This window comes from Oreochromis niloticus, linkage group LG16 (genome assembly GCF_001858045.2).
Source record: "Oreochromis niloticus isolate F11D_XX linkage group LG16, O_niloticus_UMD_NMBU, whole genome shotgun sequence".
Lineage (NCBI taxonomy): Eukaryota > Metazoa > Chordata > Actinopteri > Cichliformes > Cichlidae > Oreochromis > Oreochromis niloticus.
In genome coordinates, this window is record NC_031987.2 from 19,836,163 (window position 1) to 19,856,275 (window position 20,113).

The following is a 20,113-nucleotide window of genomic DNA, read 5'->3' on the forward strand; positions in this document are numbered from 1 at the left end:
CTCCCATTCCTCTAATCACAGAGTGTGCACAAATCATTTTCTTTTATCGGTATACATCCACTGTTAATAACCATGTGAGGCCACAATCTTCTCAGATGACACAAGCTGCCTCCGTCCTTGGATCTTTTTTTTTTTAAGAAAAGATGAAAATGCCACTTGTGACCCACATTCTGAAGTGGCTGTAAGTTTTGACAAATATGCCGTTTTTAGCTGCCAACAAAAAGATATTCATGAAGTTGGTCTTTTTTTTTTAGATGACACGTTTGTTTATTCATGTTTCAAAAACGTTTCATGTATTTATAAATCAGAGAGCAAATAAAATTTTAAACATTTCGAACATTTATTAAAAGCAGGAGAAAAAAAGAATACATAAAAGGTCGCAGTGTTTACTGGCAGTATTAATATTGTGTTCATTCTCGGTGCTGTGCTAGTCATAGTAGGAAGGATATTACTCATCTCGGCAAACACACTCATCAAAACGTTGGGCAAACGTTCCTGAAATTTCTCAATATTCACAAAGATGCTTTTGTTCTCAGTCATGTCATACAGTTGAAGCAGCTACTCTGCGATGAATCAGATTTTGACAGTAAGTTTGAAGTCTTCACTGTCCTTGTTCTATTGTTTCTGTCAACTTAAAAAAAAAATCTTTTGATATTAAGTCTTTGTGAGAAGCCAAGCTGACTGGTTAAAATAAACAGAAGAAAAAGAAACAGATCAACATCAAATTAGGCCAAATCAGGAGAGGGGTCCTTCACGTTGCTCCTCACATTCTCTCATCAATGCTTTCTGCAGACGAAGATGATGACACGGATGAGTTCTAAATAAGAGAAAACACAGACATTATTAAGGACAATGAGCTTTTTTCCTGTATGTTTTTAGTTCAGGGATGATTGAGAAAAGGGGATGAGAGGTATTTTATCAAGCAAATGAAAATACTATAACCAACGGTTGTAGTATGAGCAGATTTAATGTTTACTATGCTCCTGATCTTAGTTTGGTGTGTTAGCATGCAAACAGCAGCCGCAGAGTACAGCTGACGATGATGGGAATGACGTATTTTTATAGGCATTTGGTCATCAGCAGTGTCAGATAAATGTTACAGTTCATTCTTTGTCTTGTCTTCCTTGCAGCAGATGGCTGCCATTCCCCGAGCCTGGTTCTGCTAGATGTTTCTTCCTGTTAAAAGGAAGTTTTTTTCTTCACATCTTTGCCAAATGCTTGCTCATAGGGGTTTGTTTTATTGTTGGGCATTTCTCTGTATTATTGTAGTCTTTACCTTACAGTGCCTCGAGGCGACTGTTGTTTAGTGCTTTATAAATAAAACTGAATTGAATTCTGAGGAAAAGATGGATGTCTGAACAAGTTTCCTCTCATCCAGTCATCGAGTTATTTACACCAAACCTTGTAAACCTCACTGTGGCACTAAAAGGAAACCCAGAAGCTCATCAGAGTCATTATAATTTATTCTCTGGGGAATATGAATGTTTTTGACACACCAGCATATGCTATAATGTTTTTGAAACAATTAAAAACCACTTCTCACCCTCTGTCTTTCTGGTTCAGTCGGGGTTGTAGGTCTTGCTTCCTCCTCTTCCTCCAGTCTCTCCCTCTTGCTGGCTTCTGGAGTTTTTGCACTGTGGACTTGAGCGTAAGATGTTTCCCCGAGGAGCTGGCGTGTGATAGGCACTCCTTGAGCTTTGAGCTTATCATAGACGCTCCTTTTAGCCACCAACATCTCCAGATAATTCCCACTGCCTTGGATAATCTTCACCACGTCATCATGATGGCTTTGCTCTACATTCACCCCGTTCACCTCAACCACAATGTCATCATTCTCCATGCCTACCTTGTCAGCTACTCCACCCTTCACCACCTGGAACACAGTGTGTCTTATCACTTATCAGTTGTGCTTAAAGTGGCAATGGTCAAATTGTGGACATTATTTAGAAGCCTTACATTTTGGAGGTAATGGCCGCACACTCCCTGGATGCTATTTAGATGAAAGCCAAAGCCATCTGAGGTCTTCTCCAGTTTACACAGTTTAGGCCTGAGTTCCTCTTTCCTCTCTGGAGCAGGCGTGCTTGATCGTGTGGGAATGGGTAAGTTAACAGCTTCTGTGTAACTGGGTGGTGAGTTGGAATCATTCATCTCCTCCATGAAAAGCAGAGGAGAAACTTTCCCCTGTGAATGATACAACATGATATAATTTAGACCACCTGCAGGGATTACTTAACAGACAAGATGTTGGCGCCCTGGCTCACCAGCTTATACACTTGGTCTGTGTCTTTGTCCACTACTAGGAGGCAACATTTGTTGCCACTCTGCTTGATCCTGTCTACCACCTCCTCGTGGCTGCAGCTCTCCACATCTCTGCCATCCACAGCCACCAGCCTGTCCTTTTCCTTCAGATGCGCTTTTTCTGCTGAACTGCCTCTCTCTATGTCCCTGATGAAGTGTCCTGCATGGAGTCATGGAGCACATTATTAAAATGTAGCCTTCTTTGGACAGTGTAATCTACAAAATATAGTCATTATAACCATGCCTGCTTGACTGGGCTCCTCTCTAAGGGTGAAGCCGTATCCATCAGATCCTTTGGTTATGTTGATGATGCGTGGTTCTCGAGGGAGGTACTTTGTTGTGGCTAACCACGAGCCAATCTTTGCATGAGTCTTCTGATAGAACTTGTCTGTTTCTTTGTCGACCAGTAGGAACATGATATGGCTGCCTGCCCGTCTAATTTTGTCCACTGCTCCATCGTGTGTGATGTTTTCTACGTTTTCCCCGTTGATCTCCACCAGACGGTCATTGAGTCTGACCCCTGCCCTTTCAGCTGTGCCTCCTGGGGTCACTTCTGTCATGAAAAGTCCATGCTCACCTAGACATGATGATAAAAAAAAAGGACATTTTTTAAACTTAATTGAACAGTTTTCTCGATAGTTCTCTACAGACTAAAAAGAAAAAAGTCATCCCTTTTGAAGTTTAACCAAAATCCTAATTTTAATTTGTGATAATATCTTTTTGTATCTATTACTACTGAAATACCTTTCAAAGATAAGTGCAAAGAAAACACTGCAACAAGTTAGACATAACGTCCGGGTCTGACAAGTGAAATCTTTGCAAAGGTCTTTAAATCTTCATGCTGGAAGGTGACTCCAAAAGCAAATCACATAAAAGTCTGTAATGAATGAGCACGGTTGTCTAACTATTTCTGTGACTGGAATATAACAGACTGTTGTCCGCACCAGGGTGAATCCTCTTGCCTGATGACAGCAGGGATAGGCTCATGCACAGTCTGAATTGGATAAGTGGAATAAAATGGATAGCTGGACAAAAGTCTGTAATGATACTTAAGCTCCCTTCAACACTATCATGATTATTTCTGGTTTTAGCCACTATCTTCAAGCCTTATTGGCGACTATACATATGAGGCATTAGGAAATGCTCTATTAGCAAATAAATACGCTTTTAGCTGGAACTTATGAACCACTGTAAGTGTCATATAAATGGGTACTTCCAAAGTTAAGCCATTCCAGTTTAGCAAATCTAAACTTCCACTGTCCAGCGTCAAATGGCTTTTATCACTATAAATAGTACTCCTATGGCCTTTTTTATTCTAACACTTACTCAGAATTGGGAGTCCCTGCATCCTCTCCTTACCTTCAACTGAGCGAATAGAAAACCCAAAGCTTGAGCTGGACTTAACCAGGTAGCAGAGTTTGGGTTTTGGACGATGTTTTTCCACTCCATTGGCAACTGGCTTGCTTCCAGGGCTGGAAAGGTTTACTCCCTGGGCTTTTGCTTGCTTGTAGGAGGATTCATCTAGAATGTGGAACGTGACAGAGGTTCCACTGTTTTTCACCAGGTCCACCACCTGTCCAGGAAAAAAAGAAGAAGACTCTAAGAAAAGATGCTTGTCACAGCAGAACTGGTCTAAGAGTTGTTATTGATTTGATTAATGCACTGCAGTATTTCTACATCCTGCTCACTTCAGAATGCGAACGTTCATCGACAAATGTTCCATTGACCCGGAGGATGCGGTCTCCGTCTTTCATGCCAGCCAGCTCAGCTGGACCTCCCATTTCCAAGCAGCGGATCAGGTGACCCTCCTCGCCATTCTCCACCCTCAGATAGAAGCCGAATGTCTGTTTTGGTTTCTTGGATAGGGTAATCACCCGTGGCTTGTACCCAGCCATGTCCTAACAAAAAAGGTGAAAAGCACACACATGGCAATCACAGTGGTAAAGTCATAACATTAAATACACCTGTCACTACTAATGCTTAACTTACAGGCATATCTTTTTTTTTTAACGCCTCCCGCCCCCCGCCACCCTCCCCGTTGTTACTGCCGCTGGTCTTTTAAATATATAAGTAGAGTAGAAACTACTACTGGACCTCAAGGACCAGTAGGAGAGTTGCTTCAGATCAATAATCTTACAGTTAACCTTTCATGCTGGGTCTGCAACAGAAGTTAATGGTTAATAGAAGAAGAGGTTACAGTGGTGATGACTCTCCATAAAAAAGCAGCTTGGACTTTGAATGCACAATAAGAACTTCTGCTGCAATTCTTGCTGGATTGTTATTCCCATACAGGAAGGTCATAAAGTTCTTGTCACTCTGTGTGTGCACATGTACTGGCTGATTTATTTAGCCTTTTGTATGGCTGAATAAACGAAAAATGGCTAAAAACAACGACTTTATTTAAGCAGGCAGGTTAGAATAATTTTTTTGTTTGTATTCCTTATACCTTTACTTTTAAAAGAAATGTTTTTACCTGTCCTAAATTTAAGTGTATAGAATTTATGTTTTCACTGAATGCAATATTCGAACCATATGAGTTTAGCATCTTAAAGATTACACTGTTTATAGATCCGGTATCCAAATAATAACAAATTTATGTCTATAATCTCAATAATGACTTATAACAGTTTACTATAACACAAGCAACACAGCTCACCCTGAAGAAACACTCATCCTCAAGACAAGACAACATTTTCCATTATTCTTAAAATGAATTTATAAGATAGCATAGATCTAGTTTTGAATGTGACATTGAAAAATTTTAACTAACTACACAAAATTACATACAGCGTAGTTGAGTGTTTATAATATACTCACCAGCCTGTCTCTCCTGGCGTCTGAATCTCGAAGGAGAGCTCACCTGTTACTGTTTAGCTGTTATCTATGTATCTCCTGTCTACCTCCTCCTTCCCGCCCCTTTTCCTTCCCCCTTCAGGGACTTTGACAGGCCAAAGGTTAGCCTAAAGGCTGAGTTATTTAACAGTTTCTAGGCTCACAAATTTCTGCAGAGGCATTACAAGGTGGGCAGTCAGCTGTTTACCGGTCAAAGGTACAAAATGCAGGTGGCAAAAAAAACAATGTACAATCCTTGCAGCACACAGTTATTACAGCATTGTGAAATTCGAGTTTTAATCACTAACACAGTATTGTGAAATGACTACAAAAATGCACAATTTAATTGCATAATTTAATTTTTACTTGAATGAAAAAAATGATGGCGTACTTATTAAAACTTGACAAAGAATGACCTAAATTGTGTTATTCTAGCAAAAAGGTCAATAAATTTGCATGCAGTAGTACTTAAAAAGCCAGTTCATGTAATGTAAATATAATCATTAGAGATGAGGATCAGGAGCTGGTTCTTGTGGAGAACCTGTTCCCAGTTGTTCAGTTACTTTGATTTCTGAGTTTGCCCGCCTATCGAGCCCACTTATTGGTTTCATTTGCACTTGTGCTAATCAGCTAATTTCAGTTTGTGTGCTGGAGGAGGAAATTCGTTTTTACAGTTTCTACAGTGTGGATATGAACATTTTGTTTATAGTTTATTGGACAAAAGGAGGAGAGCCCAGTGTTTAAGTGCAAACTGCATCCAGGACAGAACACAACTTCTGCTCTTTGCAAGCACCTGCGCAAACAGTATGCTAACGCTAAGTTAGCCAAGAACCCAGAGTGATGTTAAAGCTGAGTGAATGCCGGCCCCATCCCAGCAGCCAGACCTTGAACTTCAACAGGTTACAAAGCCAGTGATGAGCAATCAGGCTGAAGCTTACCTTTCTGTTCATGTTTCTAACGTAGAATCACTATGATGATCGCTTTAAAGTCTTTTTGTGCTGATTTTCATCCTTGCTTTATGCTGTCAGCTTTGTGTTCATACCTAAATATTAAGAAAGCGAAAGATCCCACGTGTGTCCTCATTAGGAAAGGTTGGGACTGGAGCCTACAGGATTATATTTTGTTAAGTAGTATTTATGAAACAATGAGTTTCAGGTCATTTTAATGAGTAACATGAAAGTTACTTAATAGTGTAAAAAATTACTTTCCCCTGGGAGTAATTAAGTTGTACTGCATTACTTTTAATTATTGTGTTATGTGTAATTTGTGCAATACATTACTTTTTATGAGTAATGATCCCAACACTGATCACAACAAATAGGGGAAATACCTACAACAGGCACAGACACTTGTATGCAATTAATTTGCATGAATGTAATGTCTTTGATATGGTGCTTAGGGATGGCAATGACTCTCAAAGTGGAGCAAATGAGAAGCCAATGAGAATCAATAAAAGAACTGATAAGGAGCAGAATATATAAATATGGACAATGAAATCGGAATTGCTAAGTTCTTATCAATACACGTCCCTGATAATTACCCATGTGGGTGTTTCTCTTACATTTACACACCTCAAAGCTGCAGTGTTTGCATTATGGCACATTCAATCCAGTCTCATTCAACAAATGTGTCATAAACTCCACCCTCAAGGTCATAATGTTCAAATCTAATTCTAATGGTTTTATTGTGATGATATGGTGTCTCTTGAGACATGCAGTGCTGCACAAATGTCTTGAGCAACACTTCCTTTTTTTTCTAGGAAAATGTAAACTAGATCTAGTGATTTAATGAATCACAAAAGAAAATACAGTATATAATGCTAAACAGACAGGGCTTTTCTATCTAGGTACGCTTATACTGCAATGTTAGTGTGTTTGGGATCACTGTCATACTGAAAAATGTGGCTGTTGTTATTCAAATGGTATTTCATGGTCAATCAAAATCTAAAGGTATTTTTCTGTGTTCGTAAATCCGTCAATTTTGACAACATCCCCAACACTATGGGCCTCTAATGTGTTTTTACTGCAGTCACTCGCCTTTGTTCCTCTCTCCTGACCTCTTCTGTAAATACTGATGGTGATTAAAAATCAAGAATTTAAAATTTGGAGTCATCACTCCATTAACCCTTATTCGAGCTGTTTACAGTTCATTTGTTATGTAATTTGGCATACCTCAGCTTTTTCCTCAATAATTCCTTCTTGACAGCCACTGAGATAATTTTTGGTGAGGCTTCATTGAACAGTATGTGGATCAACTGAAGGTCTCAAGTCCTTTGTTAGGTCTTCGCTTTGATGGTTTTCTGTTTCATAGACACATGACTTTCAAATATTGTTATCTGCTGCAGATAGTTTTTTAGCCCAGTGTCCAATTTCCTCAAATTTTTTAAGGACACACTGCACACCATACTGAAATATACCAAGTTTTTAGGTAATACCTCTATGGGAATTACCTTGTTGGTGCAAAAATAGTATTTTATCCTATCAAACATTTTTTTTCATAGATTCAATGAAAGAAATGGAAAGCAGCCAATGTCCAAAGAAAAACTTGGACAACTGTTGATCAAGCCACTATAAAATCTTTTTAATACATCCGGCTCACTGGAAGCAAAATATTAAGAAATTATGGGCCAAGACTGTTGCACAGTACCTTAATGAAGGGACAGAACAACACTGGACTAGCTATCCATTCTGTCAGCATAGATACTTGTATAAAATAATGTGTCCAGGAAGTTTGCTCTCACTAGCATTCATTGATTCTTTAAGAGTCTGAGACCCAGGGGTTAATTGGTCTCACTTTCCAAAAAACAGCTTCACAAATTCCACCTTAGTGTCACCACTGGTTAGAAATTCCCCTCTGTACCTCTTTTCCATGTCATTACTTAAAATGGTAAGGATAAAATGTTGACTTCACTAGTCTTCTAACAAAGTGGACTAAAGGGGGTCATTTATTTTTTTAGTAAAGATCTTCGTGGTGTAAAAAAATTCAAGATAGGATTGGTCGCAGTTAAGTTTTAATGTTTGTTGTTAACCTGGTCGTAACTCTGGATGTAAAAAGCAGTTATACAATGGCACAAAGGTGACAACCAAGGCCTGCAAAAGAAAAGTTTTATTCATTACCAAACTGGTGCCTGCAGCAAGATTTTGTTGTCAATATCTTTTTAAATGTTTTATTGTTACTGCTACTCAGAATTCGGTTCTGGTAGTGTCCTCTCTTTCTCAAGGCCTCTGACGAGGCCACAAAGTAGAGTTTAATTTGCAGTTCCTCTCCATGTCTTTGAACAGAAATTATTTCTGCACTGAGTAGACGGTCAAAACAAATATGAGTGCTGTGGACTGCCAATGATGAGACTGCGCAATATAACACAGGAACTTTTATAGCAGCGCTTTATGCAAATGATGTCCTGACATGTTCAGATTTTTACTTAACAATGTATTATTTTATTTGACTTATTATCTATGTATAATTTTGTTTTTATTTTATTACTATGTGCATACACACTGAGAGTTACCTTGTGTATGTCATGCTGAAAGGAAATAATTACTTTAGAGTCCCCAAATTACATTAATTTGTATGCACAGAACCAAACTGCCTCTGGCAAGTTCATCTTCTAAAAAAATCTCTAGATATATTTATTGAATTTGCATAAATGCAGAAAGAAATCCTGAGTCACACTTGCAAGGTGATATTAAAACTTCCACACATGTATGAGATCCAAATATCTTGCCAGGTAACATCCACAAAGGTGTGTATCCCTTTAAAAAAAAAAGAAGAAGAAAATACAAGGTCTCATTTCCACCTTACTACATCTTCACTATAACATAACCTATGCATCCAACATCTATCAAGCACATCTGGTTGAAAACCCTTTTCGTCACTGCTTTGAGCTTGCATTAGTCTCCCTCCCCCCAATATAATTTTCCTCCTTTTTTTGGCACACTGCTACCTTTTATAGCGCATTACCACCAACAACAGTAATGTATATTGACTGATGTGCAGACCTGCTGGTGGAAAGATGTATGGATATCCATTACCATCCTTCAGCACTTCACAGAAATGTGAATCACATCACTCCACGCTTTTACTGTATGGATATAATTGTTGGTGCAATGCTAGAGCCATCCCGTTGAATGTTACTCTAGAGCACTTACCTTTAACAATAAACTGAATTATGTGTATTCAATACCTTCCACCTCTTCTACAGTAAACTGTGACAAAGTAGACATTGTTGCTGTTTTGTTTTCATCTACTGTTGAAAGCTCCTTTTACTGGGAATAAACTATTCCAAGGATTCCCCTCATGGCACTAACATTGTTGTAGCTGGTTTGGTCCTAACATCACTTAGGATCAATGTCTCACTGCACCCGTGAGAAGCAAATGAAAGATCATATTAGTGTCATATTAGTGAGGTTTGCATTACTGATCTAATGCTTCTCGTTTGTATGTCTGCAATATTTCTGATTTAAGCAAGTTATTTTGAAGAAGCCTCTGTTACACTAGGTCATTGTCCCTGGGGGTTCCTGGAACCAATTTTGAGAGCCAGTGCTTTAGTAAATACTATACTGATGTAAAAAGTATGACGAGGTCTGTTTGTGACAACGTGGTGAGACCGACAACAGGAAATGGCAGAATTTGTGCTGGAGACTTCAATCTTTCTGCCTGTGCACCTGAACACTCAGATACCCCATAGGGGTGTACGTACCTCCTGACCAGGCACTTATTACTGTTGATGGGTTGGCACACTGAGCTTTCCGATTATAACTCTCACACACACACACACACACACACACACACACACACACACACACACACAGTACCAGTTTGGAGCCAGGTTTGAACAATCGATCTCAAGGATTTAGGAGCCACAACCTGAGGGGAGATGAGTGGAAAGAGGCAGAAATCCGTTTCAGCTTGGCTTATTGCTGATGCGTTCACTATCCATTACCTCTTGTCATCACCTTGAATTTGCCAGAAAAAAAACACACAAACTTTGTCTTTTTGTGACGATTGATGGATTTTCCAAAGAAGCTGTTGATTATTGAATATGGAACATAATGTCATATATATAAAATATAGCTATACAAGAATATACAAAATATGCATTTATTATTTAAACAAAAGTCATAGACATCAGCCTCAAAGTGCCACCCAAGAAGTGGTTGCCTCCAACCTGTCCTAATCAGCAGGGACGCGTCGGTAATCAACATGTCATGCCAGTATGCGATTACGATGCCCAACGGGGAGCACTATTCTCTCTCTTCATTCTGATTGGCATCCTCACATGGCTTGTTTATCTGGGCTAAGTGGCTGTGCACATGACCTGCCCGAGCCAGCTAATTAGACCAGGAGAAAGATTAGAGATGGGCTGCTTGTAACAATATCCCCTTCCATTTTTTCTGGAAATCATTTGAGTGTTCAGGGGGCAAACAGTGGCTTCCCAGTAATAACACCCTTCAGAGAGCAGTGACATTTTAACTTAACAAATGTGCAAGTGGCACTGAAGACACAGTGTCTGTTGCCTTTTAGGGGAAAAAAAGTAGACATGTAATGTGTCCAGACTCAAGGCAGATACTACTGTATATCCATATTTCATCCCTAGTTCAGGAAAATATAATGATGAAACCGAAGAACCTGACTCAAAAATAGCATCTTTGATGTATGAGACCCCAATAAAATGACAAGAAAGAGTTCCCATAATCAGAGCTATAATCCAGACTATCAAGGATTTGCTAGCAGACCACCAAAAACATTCTGTCATTTAACAATATTGTTATTTAAAGACATCGAATCATATTGACACACTGCCTGAGGGCACAGACACATGCACTTTAGCTTTTTTTTTTTTTTAACAAAGATATGAATCTGCACACAAAAGAATAAAAGAAGAGAGCCCAAAAGAGACCAAAGTAGAATCAAAAGATGGTAAAAATAAGAATGAAAACCACACACTCCCACTCTCCAGTTTGTTCTTTTCAGAAATGATGAAGAGCACTCGATACACGATGTTACTGCAGAAGTACAGCTAGGTATACAGTAGTAATGGGAACAAGCATTTCCAAGCCATGGGAGCTACAAGTACCTCTCCAAAAAAAAAAAAAAGAGGGCAAGACCGCCATGTGACAGTGAATTCATGAGCCCAAAGTTCAGTTTCAGGTGTGACATTAGGTCGGTCTGCCAAAACCATTCTCCTGAAGCGTTAGGCAACTTCCAGTGTGGGTAGGATGAGTGTACAGGCAATAAAAGAGGTAAAGGCCAAGACATTTAAGGCATTTAGTTTTTCCAGAATCCTCTAAGGGCGGCAGGGTGTTATGGTGGTCAGCACTGTTGCCTCACAGCAAGAAGATCGTGGGTTCCAGGCCAATGCCTTTCTGTGTGGAGACTGTATGTTCTTCCTGTGTCTGCATGAGTTCTCCCCAGGTAATCTAGTTTCCTCCCACATGTTCATTCTTTCATAAAAGTGGTTATTTGTTGCATAACATCTCAACACGGAAAAGTAACCACTCATAAGTCCCATTCAGTTTTACATTCAGAGGATTAAACTCAGCCAGAGAAAGAATCTAAGTGATGGCGATTCTTGATGGCTAAAAACTTCCAAAAGAAATGCACATTCATAACACAAAGGAGTTCTTAAGAGAACACGGGAAGCATCAACAAACAATGAAACAAAGATGGGTGGAATAACACAAGCAGGAAACAAAACACGATCACCCAATACTGAAACAATAAACCAACAGACAGAGATGATGAGGAAATGGTTAAAAAAAAATAGTGGCACAGCAAATTCAACAGAATAACCAGGATCAGGACCAAACAAAAGCCTTTACTGAGATTTCAACTGTACTATCAGTTCTGCCAGAATAACCAGTGTGGGTGTTTTGTCACTTCTTTCCACAGATGACTGTTAACAGAATAGATCTTAGTGTTTTTCAAATGTTCAAGTCAGACGAATAAAACTGCTTCTGCTGGGGGAAGGCTTGAAGCTGAAATGGTTAAACGAAACTGCTGGTAGCAAATAAATCAAGTCACACACAGAGAGAGTTCTACATCAACCATAAATGCTGATGAGGAGCAATTAAGTGAGTAATCAAATGAGTGCAGATGAAAATATTACAACACACACAGCCAGAGGGCAGGCGGCATGGCAAAAAATGCAAAATAAGTATGCAGAAAACCCATTTGGCATTTCTTAATAACATAAGATCTAATTAGTTCAAGTGAAGGGGTTAAAGAGGTAATGATGATGATTTTGATAATCATGCACCAGATATTATAGGGAGGAAGTCTATCACACACGCGTTTAGAAACTGCACTGATGTATTCTGCAGCTCAAACCTTTGTTAGTCAAGAGAGATTTGCAACAAGATGACCGGAAATCCGCTCAGACCTGCCACATGGGGGCGGTGGCGTGCATGTAAAAACCACAAAACCGCCTACAGTCCGTCAACCCTTAAATATGGTGAAAACGTCCTCGCTCTTAATTGAATTACCACAAGCACCTTCACACTATGGAACAAATAGTCAAATATGAGTGTAAGTGACGGCAGTAAAGTAATAATAATCAAAAACCTGAACGCAATGAATCATGTTGGTCTTTCTTCTCTTCTCTCTATTCACCCAGGTCTCATTCATTTGAATCTCCCCTGCTGCTTCCATATTAAATCCTTGACTATTTTGTAAAGTTCAAGAGGTCTTAAGCGTTTTAGGACTATCACTATTTAGATATTGAAAGGGAACTGAGTGCTTTTCCCCTAACACAATGTTTCAGTACTCATTGCTTCAGGCTCATGGTGCTGCGAGAAAATGATGAATGGTTTTCATTTTATGGTTCACCCCGACTTTTTTTTTTCTTTTAATCGAGACAAACAATGCTGCCTCTTGAGAAGCTGTGAGGCTATTATAAATATGTTCGTGTATGAGTTACACACATAAAAAACGAATCAGGCTTTTCTTATTCCCACTGCTCACACACAGACGCACACAAACCACACGCCCTTTATGACAGCAGTCCGCGACTCTGGCAGTTCATTTGGCAAAAGCGCAGCAGCGCGCCGCGCTCACCTCTCCTGGTGCGCACCAGCCCTCGATTAACGCGCGATGCCCACTGAGACACATCTACAGTAACCGAGAAGGAGTGAAAAAATAAAAGAAAGGAAATTAATCTACGTTTTTTTTTTTATTTTTACATTTTTATTTTCTTTTGCAAATTGGGAAAAAGACAACTTATACCTCATTCAGTCAGTGTGATGGACAGTGGATGCAGGGTAGTGTTATTTGACACTTTAAAGGCTCGAATTCCCTTTATTTTTTTCCTAATATTAGACGGCATCAACTTACGCTGCGAACATTAAAACAGAATCATGGCTGACTATGTGAGAAATGAGACATCCATCAACCCCGAGTGCGTCGTAGCGCAGGTCGACGCGCTGAAGAACGGAGCGGGTAACGGGAGCTTGGAGGCAACAAACATCGCCTGCGGCAACGCGTCCACACTCCTCATACCTCAGCGTGCGAGGCAGAGAGGTGAGCGCGCACGCATATAGCTCATCTTTTAATGAAATGTGCCACCATAATGTCTCTTTATTTAATTTTAACGTGCTATTATCTGTACTGAAGCATTGCATACATTCGCAGACTGTATGCAATGTCCAACTTAAGTTTAATTTGTAGTATTGACTTCATTGGGATGTGATGGGACTGGTGAGCTCTGAGTTCAGAGAAACTAAAACTGATTGTTTTTGTTTTTCAAGTCCTTGAAATGACAACAGATAAAATAAGAATCTGTGCTTTTAACAATTTAAGGTAAAAGCATTTTGTGCTTAACATTTGGAGGTGACAAACTCACTTTATGTGTGATACCATTTCAGTCTTTAGGATTTAGCAGTTTATTGGAAGTATATGGAGGTCTGTTAATACTTTTTTTTTTTACAGTAAGGCTGGTTTTTTAGATTCTATTTATTTAAAGCAAAAAAAGTGTACAGAGCAGCAGTGAATTACAGATCAAAGAGGATGCACACAGACAGAGAGGCACATCTAATCCTGGCCACACAGGGGATTTATGCATAAAAAAAAAAAGTCACATCAGGGCTGTGCCTCACGGTCATCCCAGTCCAATGTGCCATCTCTGTTCCTAAAGCATTTTAATGCACTTTATCCAAATTGTGATGAGAACAGAGCACCTCTTATGCATAGACTGCCCCCACTCCCCATGTAAATCTATAAATTTTGGAGGAAAAAAGGGACATTTGAGTGCATCATCACACTTGCAATTTCCTGTGCCCTGTTTCCAGCTGCTACATTATCAATCAATCTTCACTCCTCAGAATTTGTCAGTGTTTCTGTGTTTGGATGAGGTGGTTTTGCCACACGTGCCTATGCTTGTGTGTGTATGTGAGCATCATAGTGTCAGTATTCTTTTATATAAATGACAGATACCTGTACCCCTTTTATAAGACTTTAAACTGTAGTGCATTGTAGGCGATGATGATTGATTTGCCTCTCTCTCAATCATTCCCATCATTACACGTGATCTTTTACACCTCCCAGTGGTAAGTAATTTCAAACTGAGGCTGAATTAGAACACTGCAAATTACAAGCCCACTGAGGGCACATCTAACAAGTACAGATCAATGTAAGGTGGTTTGTGTCTCCCGAGCCTGGCAGCAGATGTGTTTGATATATTATATGCAGCAAACTAAGATATTTTCTTTCCCCCACAACATGTCAATCACTCCTTCAAATCAGGCCGTTCTTTCTCTCTGGTTAATATTCTCACTGTATCTCCTAACTGCACTTCATACTGATCTCAGATGATCATATAAATAGATGAAATTAAAGTGTCGGACCCAGTGCAGCTGCTGTCACCGTCATTTCTCACTCCGTCACTCCCAAATTGATTGCTTCTCCACCTCTGTCAATCATTCTTCATTCATCTCCTCTTTCTGCCCTTCTGTGTTTATCAGGCAGATTGAGTTGCATCACTGTCAGACTTTGAAAGAGTTATGTTTTATGCAGATTGGTGACCTCAAGGAGCGTGCCGTGGACCACATGTAGTCTGCAGGGATTTAGTAAATTTATCCTTCCTCAATGGATGACATTTATTTTGATCAGTGAGATATCTCCAGTCCAGGATCCTCCTGTTTGCCAAAGAGTGTTTTTTTAATATAAGGCATTTGATAGGTGGATAAGAGGAGAAGGTACACTAAAAGTCAAGCTATGATACTGCATGATTTACAGTAGGTTGCGATTGATATTTGCCATAAAAATGGAAAACACAAAGGGAAATTGCTGCAAGTATTAAATGGGAGAATTTAATGCACATTTTTTGAAGACAGAAATATGACACAAAATTGTTGGAATAACCTGGTAACAAAAAAAGGGTACCTCTGCAAAATGTCTATGTACATCCGCCGCTTTGTGAGCATTTCACCATGGATACTGGCATTCACCCCTGAGTGAGGCACAAAGTGGGAGCGAGCGCATGTCAAAGTAAGGCCAAACCTGTGCAAGCTCCAGGTGGAAACATGTTGCTCGACTGCAGACACCTTTCAAAATGGTTTCACACTCAACACAGTCCAGGTGTTGTTTCAGATTTGAAAGAAAAAAATAACAAAACAAAAAGTGAGAAAAAAAAGGTAAAAAAACAAAAAGACACCTTCGTATTCTCTAAGGGCTTCACGGCACATGGATTTACATCATCGCTGTAGACTTCAGTTACTGTGGCTTCACAGGAAGCTTGTCACACGTTGCTTGGTTTTCATTAATAGAATCAATAAAAATGTTTATACTTTATCTAGGATACTGGAAAACCGGTGCATAATTTGTCACTCAAGCAGCGGGAGGCAATTTCTGGAGAGGATGATGAAAAATAATGAAAGAGGGGTCTGTTGTCAGTGCCAGGAGCAAACCACCATTTCAAATCTGTTTTCAGAAAGCAGTTTATGCAAAACAAAAGGTGTCTAGTAAACAAAAAAAAAACCCAAAGTAAAATGTACAAAAATGTAACCATTTTTCCTTCCATTTCTTCTTTTTCTCCCACCACTTCTCTCAGCGCTCCATCTACTGTCGCTCACACCCTCGCTTCTCACTCTGCCTGTGAGAGCTGAGGTGTTTAATACATGCCTGCGCTGTGGGACAAGCAGCAAACCTAATGTTCTGCATGCTAACCGCTGTGATGGGAGACTCTGTGGATTGCATGCTGTAGTCTGTCAGTCAGCAGTAAATGGGTTTGCTCGTTGCCACGATCAACTGTTCGGTTGGGGGTGGGGGTGGGTTGGGGGGTGTTGACTTAGTGACAAGGCTTAGGTGGCATTTACCCTGCTGGATTAGCCACTAGCTGTGACATTTACCAATACCTAAGTCTAACAGGAGACGAGCCAGCTTTCCTCTCACAGGCGCAGCGACACGAGGGCATACTGGGATTTAAAACGATGTGGTGAAGTGTGGGGTTAATCTATATCTTGTATAGATACTGGTTGCGAGAAACATATGAAACCTTTAATAGTCATTAACGAAATACAAACTCTTATTCTTTTGTTCATAATTTAACATATTAAATAACAGGCTTACTTTACTATTCACTTGAATTGTTACAGGTGTTGTTGTTAACATCTGCTCTGCAGTGTTTAAACAGCACTTTAATGGCTGGTAAGTTGTTATTAATGACATGTTAGATATGCTGTCACACATTATTTGCACATTTGCTCTGCATTAAAAAAAAAAGTGTAACAATCAATGGTGTCCAATACAGCCCACATCTTGCGTGCACTCTGTGTGATCTACCCAAATTCAGAGACGTATCTCTCTATGACATAGTGAAACAATATGTACTGGTAATGGAGCCGAACAAGAAATAAATGACACATGATCTAAAGTAGCATATCTGGCCTCTTTTGAATAATTGCAAGCAGAAAACCCCCAGCAGTTAAAACAAAGTGATTTTTCCTGCAGTCTGTAAACAGAGAGCAGACTGTGTGTCAGCGTCAGTGGCCAGACGTGGATGTGCTACAGGCTTCCCTTCTGTCATTTGGCTCTTTAAACTGAAAAGACTTTTGGTTTAGCTGGGTACAAACAAAGCCTTGCCAAATGGTCAGTGTTGGTTTCAGTAATAACTTCCTATCTATAGAGTAATTTCCTGCAACATTAACCATTACATGATATTTCTCTGCCTCACTGGCAGCTCTGGCCTCTGCGTTATGTTTGTGTCCATCCGCATGTGTCTGATTTGATGTTTTTTCCTATCTGGCCCATTCTGCTGTATAACAGGAAAACCAGACACAAATTTTCAGGCCAGATTTTCAGGCCACAATTCAAATATGCTGATAATTACAAAAATTCAGACTAATATGTAACTTCCTGAGGTCTAAGTGGTCATTTCTCATTTTATAAAATTGTTTTCTTAAGTCTCCCAAGGGTAAAAAGAAAACAATCATTCCACGAAAAAAAAAAATTTCCACCCCAACCACCCTATATTTTGCCTTTCTCTAAAATATAGCGTAATGGCGTGGTAATGTTAGCTTGGCTCAAAGCTCAGTATACAGTGATGTAGTGATGACATTTTACAGTGTAAAGAAGTATTTGCCCCTTCCTGATTTCTTTCTCTTTTTTGTTTGCATATATTTCACACTTAGATTCAGATGGTCAAACAAATTTTAATATTACAAAAATACAGTTTTTAATGCATGATTTCATTTATTACGGGAAAAAGCTATTATACCAACTTGGCCGGTATGAAGTAAACTGGAGGTTACTGCCTTATTTTGAAGGGTATAGCGGATGTCTTGGTCATGATTGCTAACTTGATGCTATGGAGCGGCTAGTGTATCTAAATTTTTTTTTTTAAAAAGCAACCAAATAAAAAGCAGCATATTATTCCATGATCACGAGAAACTCAAGAACAGCTAAGAAAAAAATTGTTGACATCTATCTGTCTGGAAAGGATTACAATGTCATTTCTAAGGCTTTGAAACTTCAGTCAAACACAGTGAGAGCCATTATCCACAAATGGAGAAAACATGGAACAGTAGGAACCTTCCCAGGAGTGGTGTGCCAAACTACTCCAAGACTATATTGATGACTCATGCAGGAGATCACAAAAGAACCCAGAACATCTTTTAAAGAACTGCAGGCCTCACTTGGTCCAGCTAAGGTCAAAGTTCATGATTCAACAATAAGAAAGAGACTTGGCAAAAATAGGAGAGTTCAAGGAGAAAACTACTGCTGACCAAAAAGAACACAAAGGTTCGTCTCAGATTTGCCATAAACCATCTTGATGACCCACAAGACTTTTGGAAAAATATTTTGTGGATTGATGAAGGTAGATTTTTTGGAAGGTTTGAGTCCCGCTACATCTGGTGGAAAACTAATAAAGCATTTCATAAAATGAACATGATAACAATTGTCAAACATGGTGGTGGTAGTGTGATGTTCTGGGGCTCCTTTGCTGCTTCCGGACAGCTGTAACCAGGAATTTTACTCGCTACCAGAAAATCCAGTGTGACTGAATTAAAACAATTCGGGGAAAAAACGTGAGCAAAAATTCCTCCACATTGTTGTGAAAGACTCGGTGCCGTTGCACTTTCTCCCAAGAGTGGCACAAGTTATCAAGTTTAGAAGGCAATTACTTTTTCACACAGGGCCAAACAGTTCTGGGTAACTTTTACCCTTAATAAATGAAATCATCATTTAAACAATGCATTTTTAAATTCTTGTCTAAAGTCAAAATTTGGTTGACAAGCTGAAACATGTAAGTGACAAGTGCAAAAAAGTAAGGAATAAGGAAGCACTGTGCATCCGAAAAGACCGTGGACACATAACTGCAGATGTAAATTGCAACATAAAGCTTTAGTGCTTTAATCTTTCTTAAGCACTAATTCTTTAGAAATGACTAATTAGCACTAATGACTAAGTCTAGTATAAAATTACATTAAGATGTTAGTTTCATGTTGGATCTATTTTCTGGAAGACACAGTGATGAGAAAGAAAGCAAAAGTAACCAGAAGGAAAAGAATGAATAAAATGTGCTTTGGGGGTTACCCTGCACCATCTCAACTACAATACAACAGGTTAAAAAATTGTTCTTTCATCATATCTTGTCAACTACTATTTTGTTTCTTACCTTTATTTAAGATATTTTAACCATATAGACTAAATGTGTTAAATCAAGAGATGGGCCCATTTTCACAAGAGAAGATTTCACTGTATGAAAAATGCACAGACCGTAGAGCCTGTTGGTTCAGTTTGTTGAAGTAAGCACTAGTCATCAAATTCTGAATCATCCACCCCCATTTTTTTTAATTACAGTCATAAATTACATCTGGCCACGTATAATATACCTATAGCACCTCTACAGCGAAGGTTTACTGATTTGAGGAGTTCATTATGTGATTTTTCTTTAGTTTTACAAAAGCTCAACAATGCTTATATTTCCTTTGTCATTTACTTTCCCTTCATACCTCATGATGGTCATCTGCTTAATTGATCATATTGCATAGTAATCATTACCCAATGAATCATAAATAAATGGCAAATAAGTAGCTTTGGTTCAGCATACCGTGTTCATAAAATACCATCAGGTAGCTGGTAAAACTACTCTAAAGACACACCTTGAATAATCGAGCTGCAGCTGATTTGCATTAGAGTTAGTGGAGAGCAAATACAGATTTGAAAGACAGTGAAAAAAAACATGTAATGAATGATAGCGTTACTCAGTCAGTCCGGATGTGTAGATATGAGTCTGTCTTGATGCATGCTCATTCATCCAGGTAAGTAAATTCCAAAGGGTTGATTCTGTTCATCTGGACGTAGCGTTTTCAGTGGGAGAAACGTTTCGTCACTCATCCAAGTGACTTCTTCAGTCTCAGCTGACTGCAGGTTTCCCCAAGTTTATAAACAGTACAGTTGCACAATGACTGAAACAGCCCACTGAAGGAACAATGGGCTGGGAGGTCAGTTCCTTGAATATCAATGATGATGGTCACGGAATTGATCA

The 20,113-nt window shown here is 39.2% G+C and overlaps 2 protein-coding genes across 2 annotated transcripts in view; one reads left to right on the top strand and one right to left on the bottom strand.

Moving 5' to 3' along the window:
- Positions 1-316: 316 nt before the first annotated feature.
- Positions 317-5,208, bottom strand: pdzk1 (PDZ domain containing 1). Its single transcript, XM_003452937.4, has 8 exons — positions 5,116-5,208; positions 3,987-4,196; positions 3,658-3,871; positions 2,543-2,875; positions 2,262-2,458; positions 1,957-2,181; positions 1,544-1,873; positions 317-817 (listed from the first exon to the last, which is right to left on the bottom strand). The coding sequence occupies exons 2-8, from the start codon at positions 4,191-4,193 to the stop codon at positions 764-766; spliced, it is 1,560 nt and encodes a 519-aa protein (XP_003452985.1). The 5' UTR covers positions 4,194-4,196; positions 5,116-5,208; the 3' UTR covers positions 317-763.
- A 7,922-nt stretch (positions 5,209-13,130) lies between these two features.
- Positions 13,131-20,113, top strand: part of cckbrb (cholecystokinin B receptor b) — a 30,886-nt gene continuing 23,903 nt past the window's right edge. The window contains exon 1 of the mRNA XM_005457866.4: positions 13,131-13,647. Within this exon, the coding sequence (XP_005457923.1) occupies positions 13,485-13,647 (163 nt within the window). The 5' untranslated portion in view covers positions 13,131-13,484. The remainder of the gene's footprint in view (positions 13,648-20,113) is intronic.

Excerpts from the sequence above, each read along its gene's own strand:
- pdzk1 (XM_003452937.4), bottom strand. The coding sequence starts at position 4,193 with ATGGCTGGGTACAAGCCACGGGTGATTACCCTATCCAAGAAACCAAAA. Across the intron at positions 3,872-3,986 it reads ATGAACGTTCGCATTCTGAA|GTGGTGGACCTGGTGAAAAA; the intron begins GTGAGCAGGATG and ends TTTCCTGGACAG. Across the intron at positions 2,876-3,657 it reads TTCTATTCGCTCAGTTGAAG|GTGAGCATGGACTTTTCATG; the intron begins GTAAGGAGAGGA and ends CATCATGTCTAG.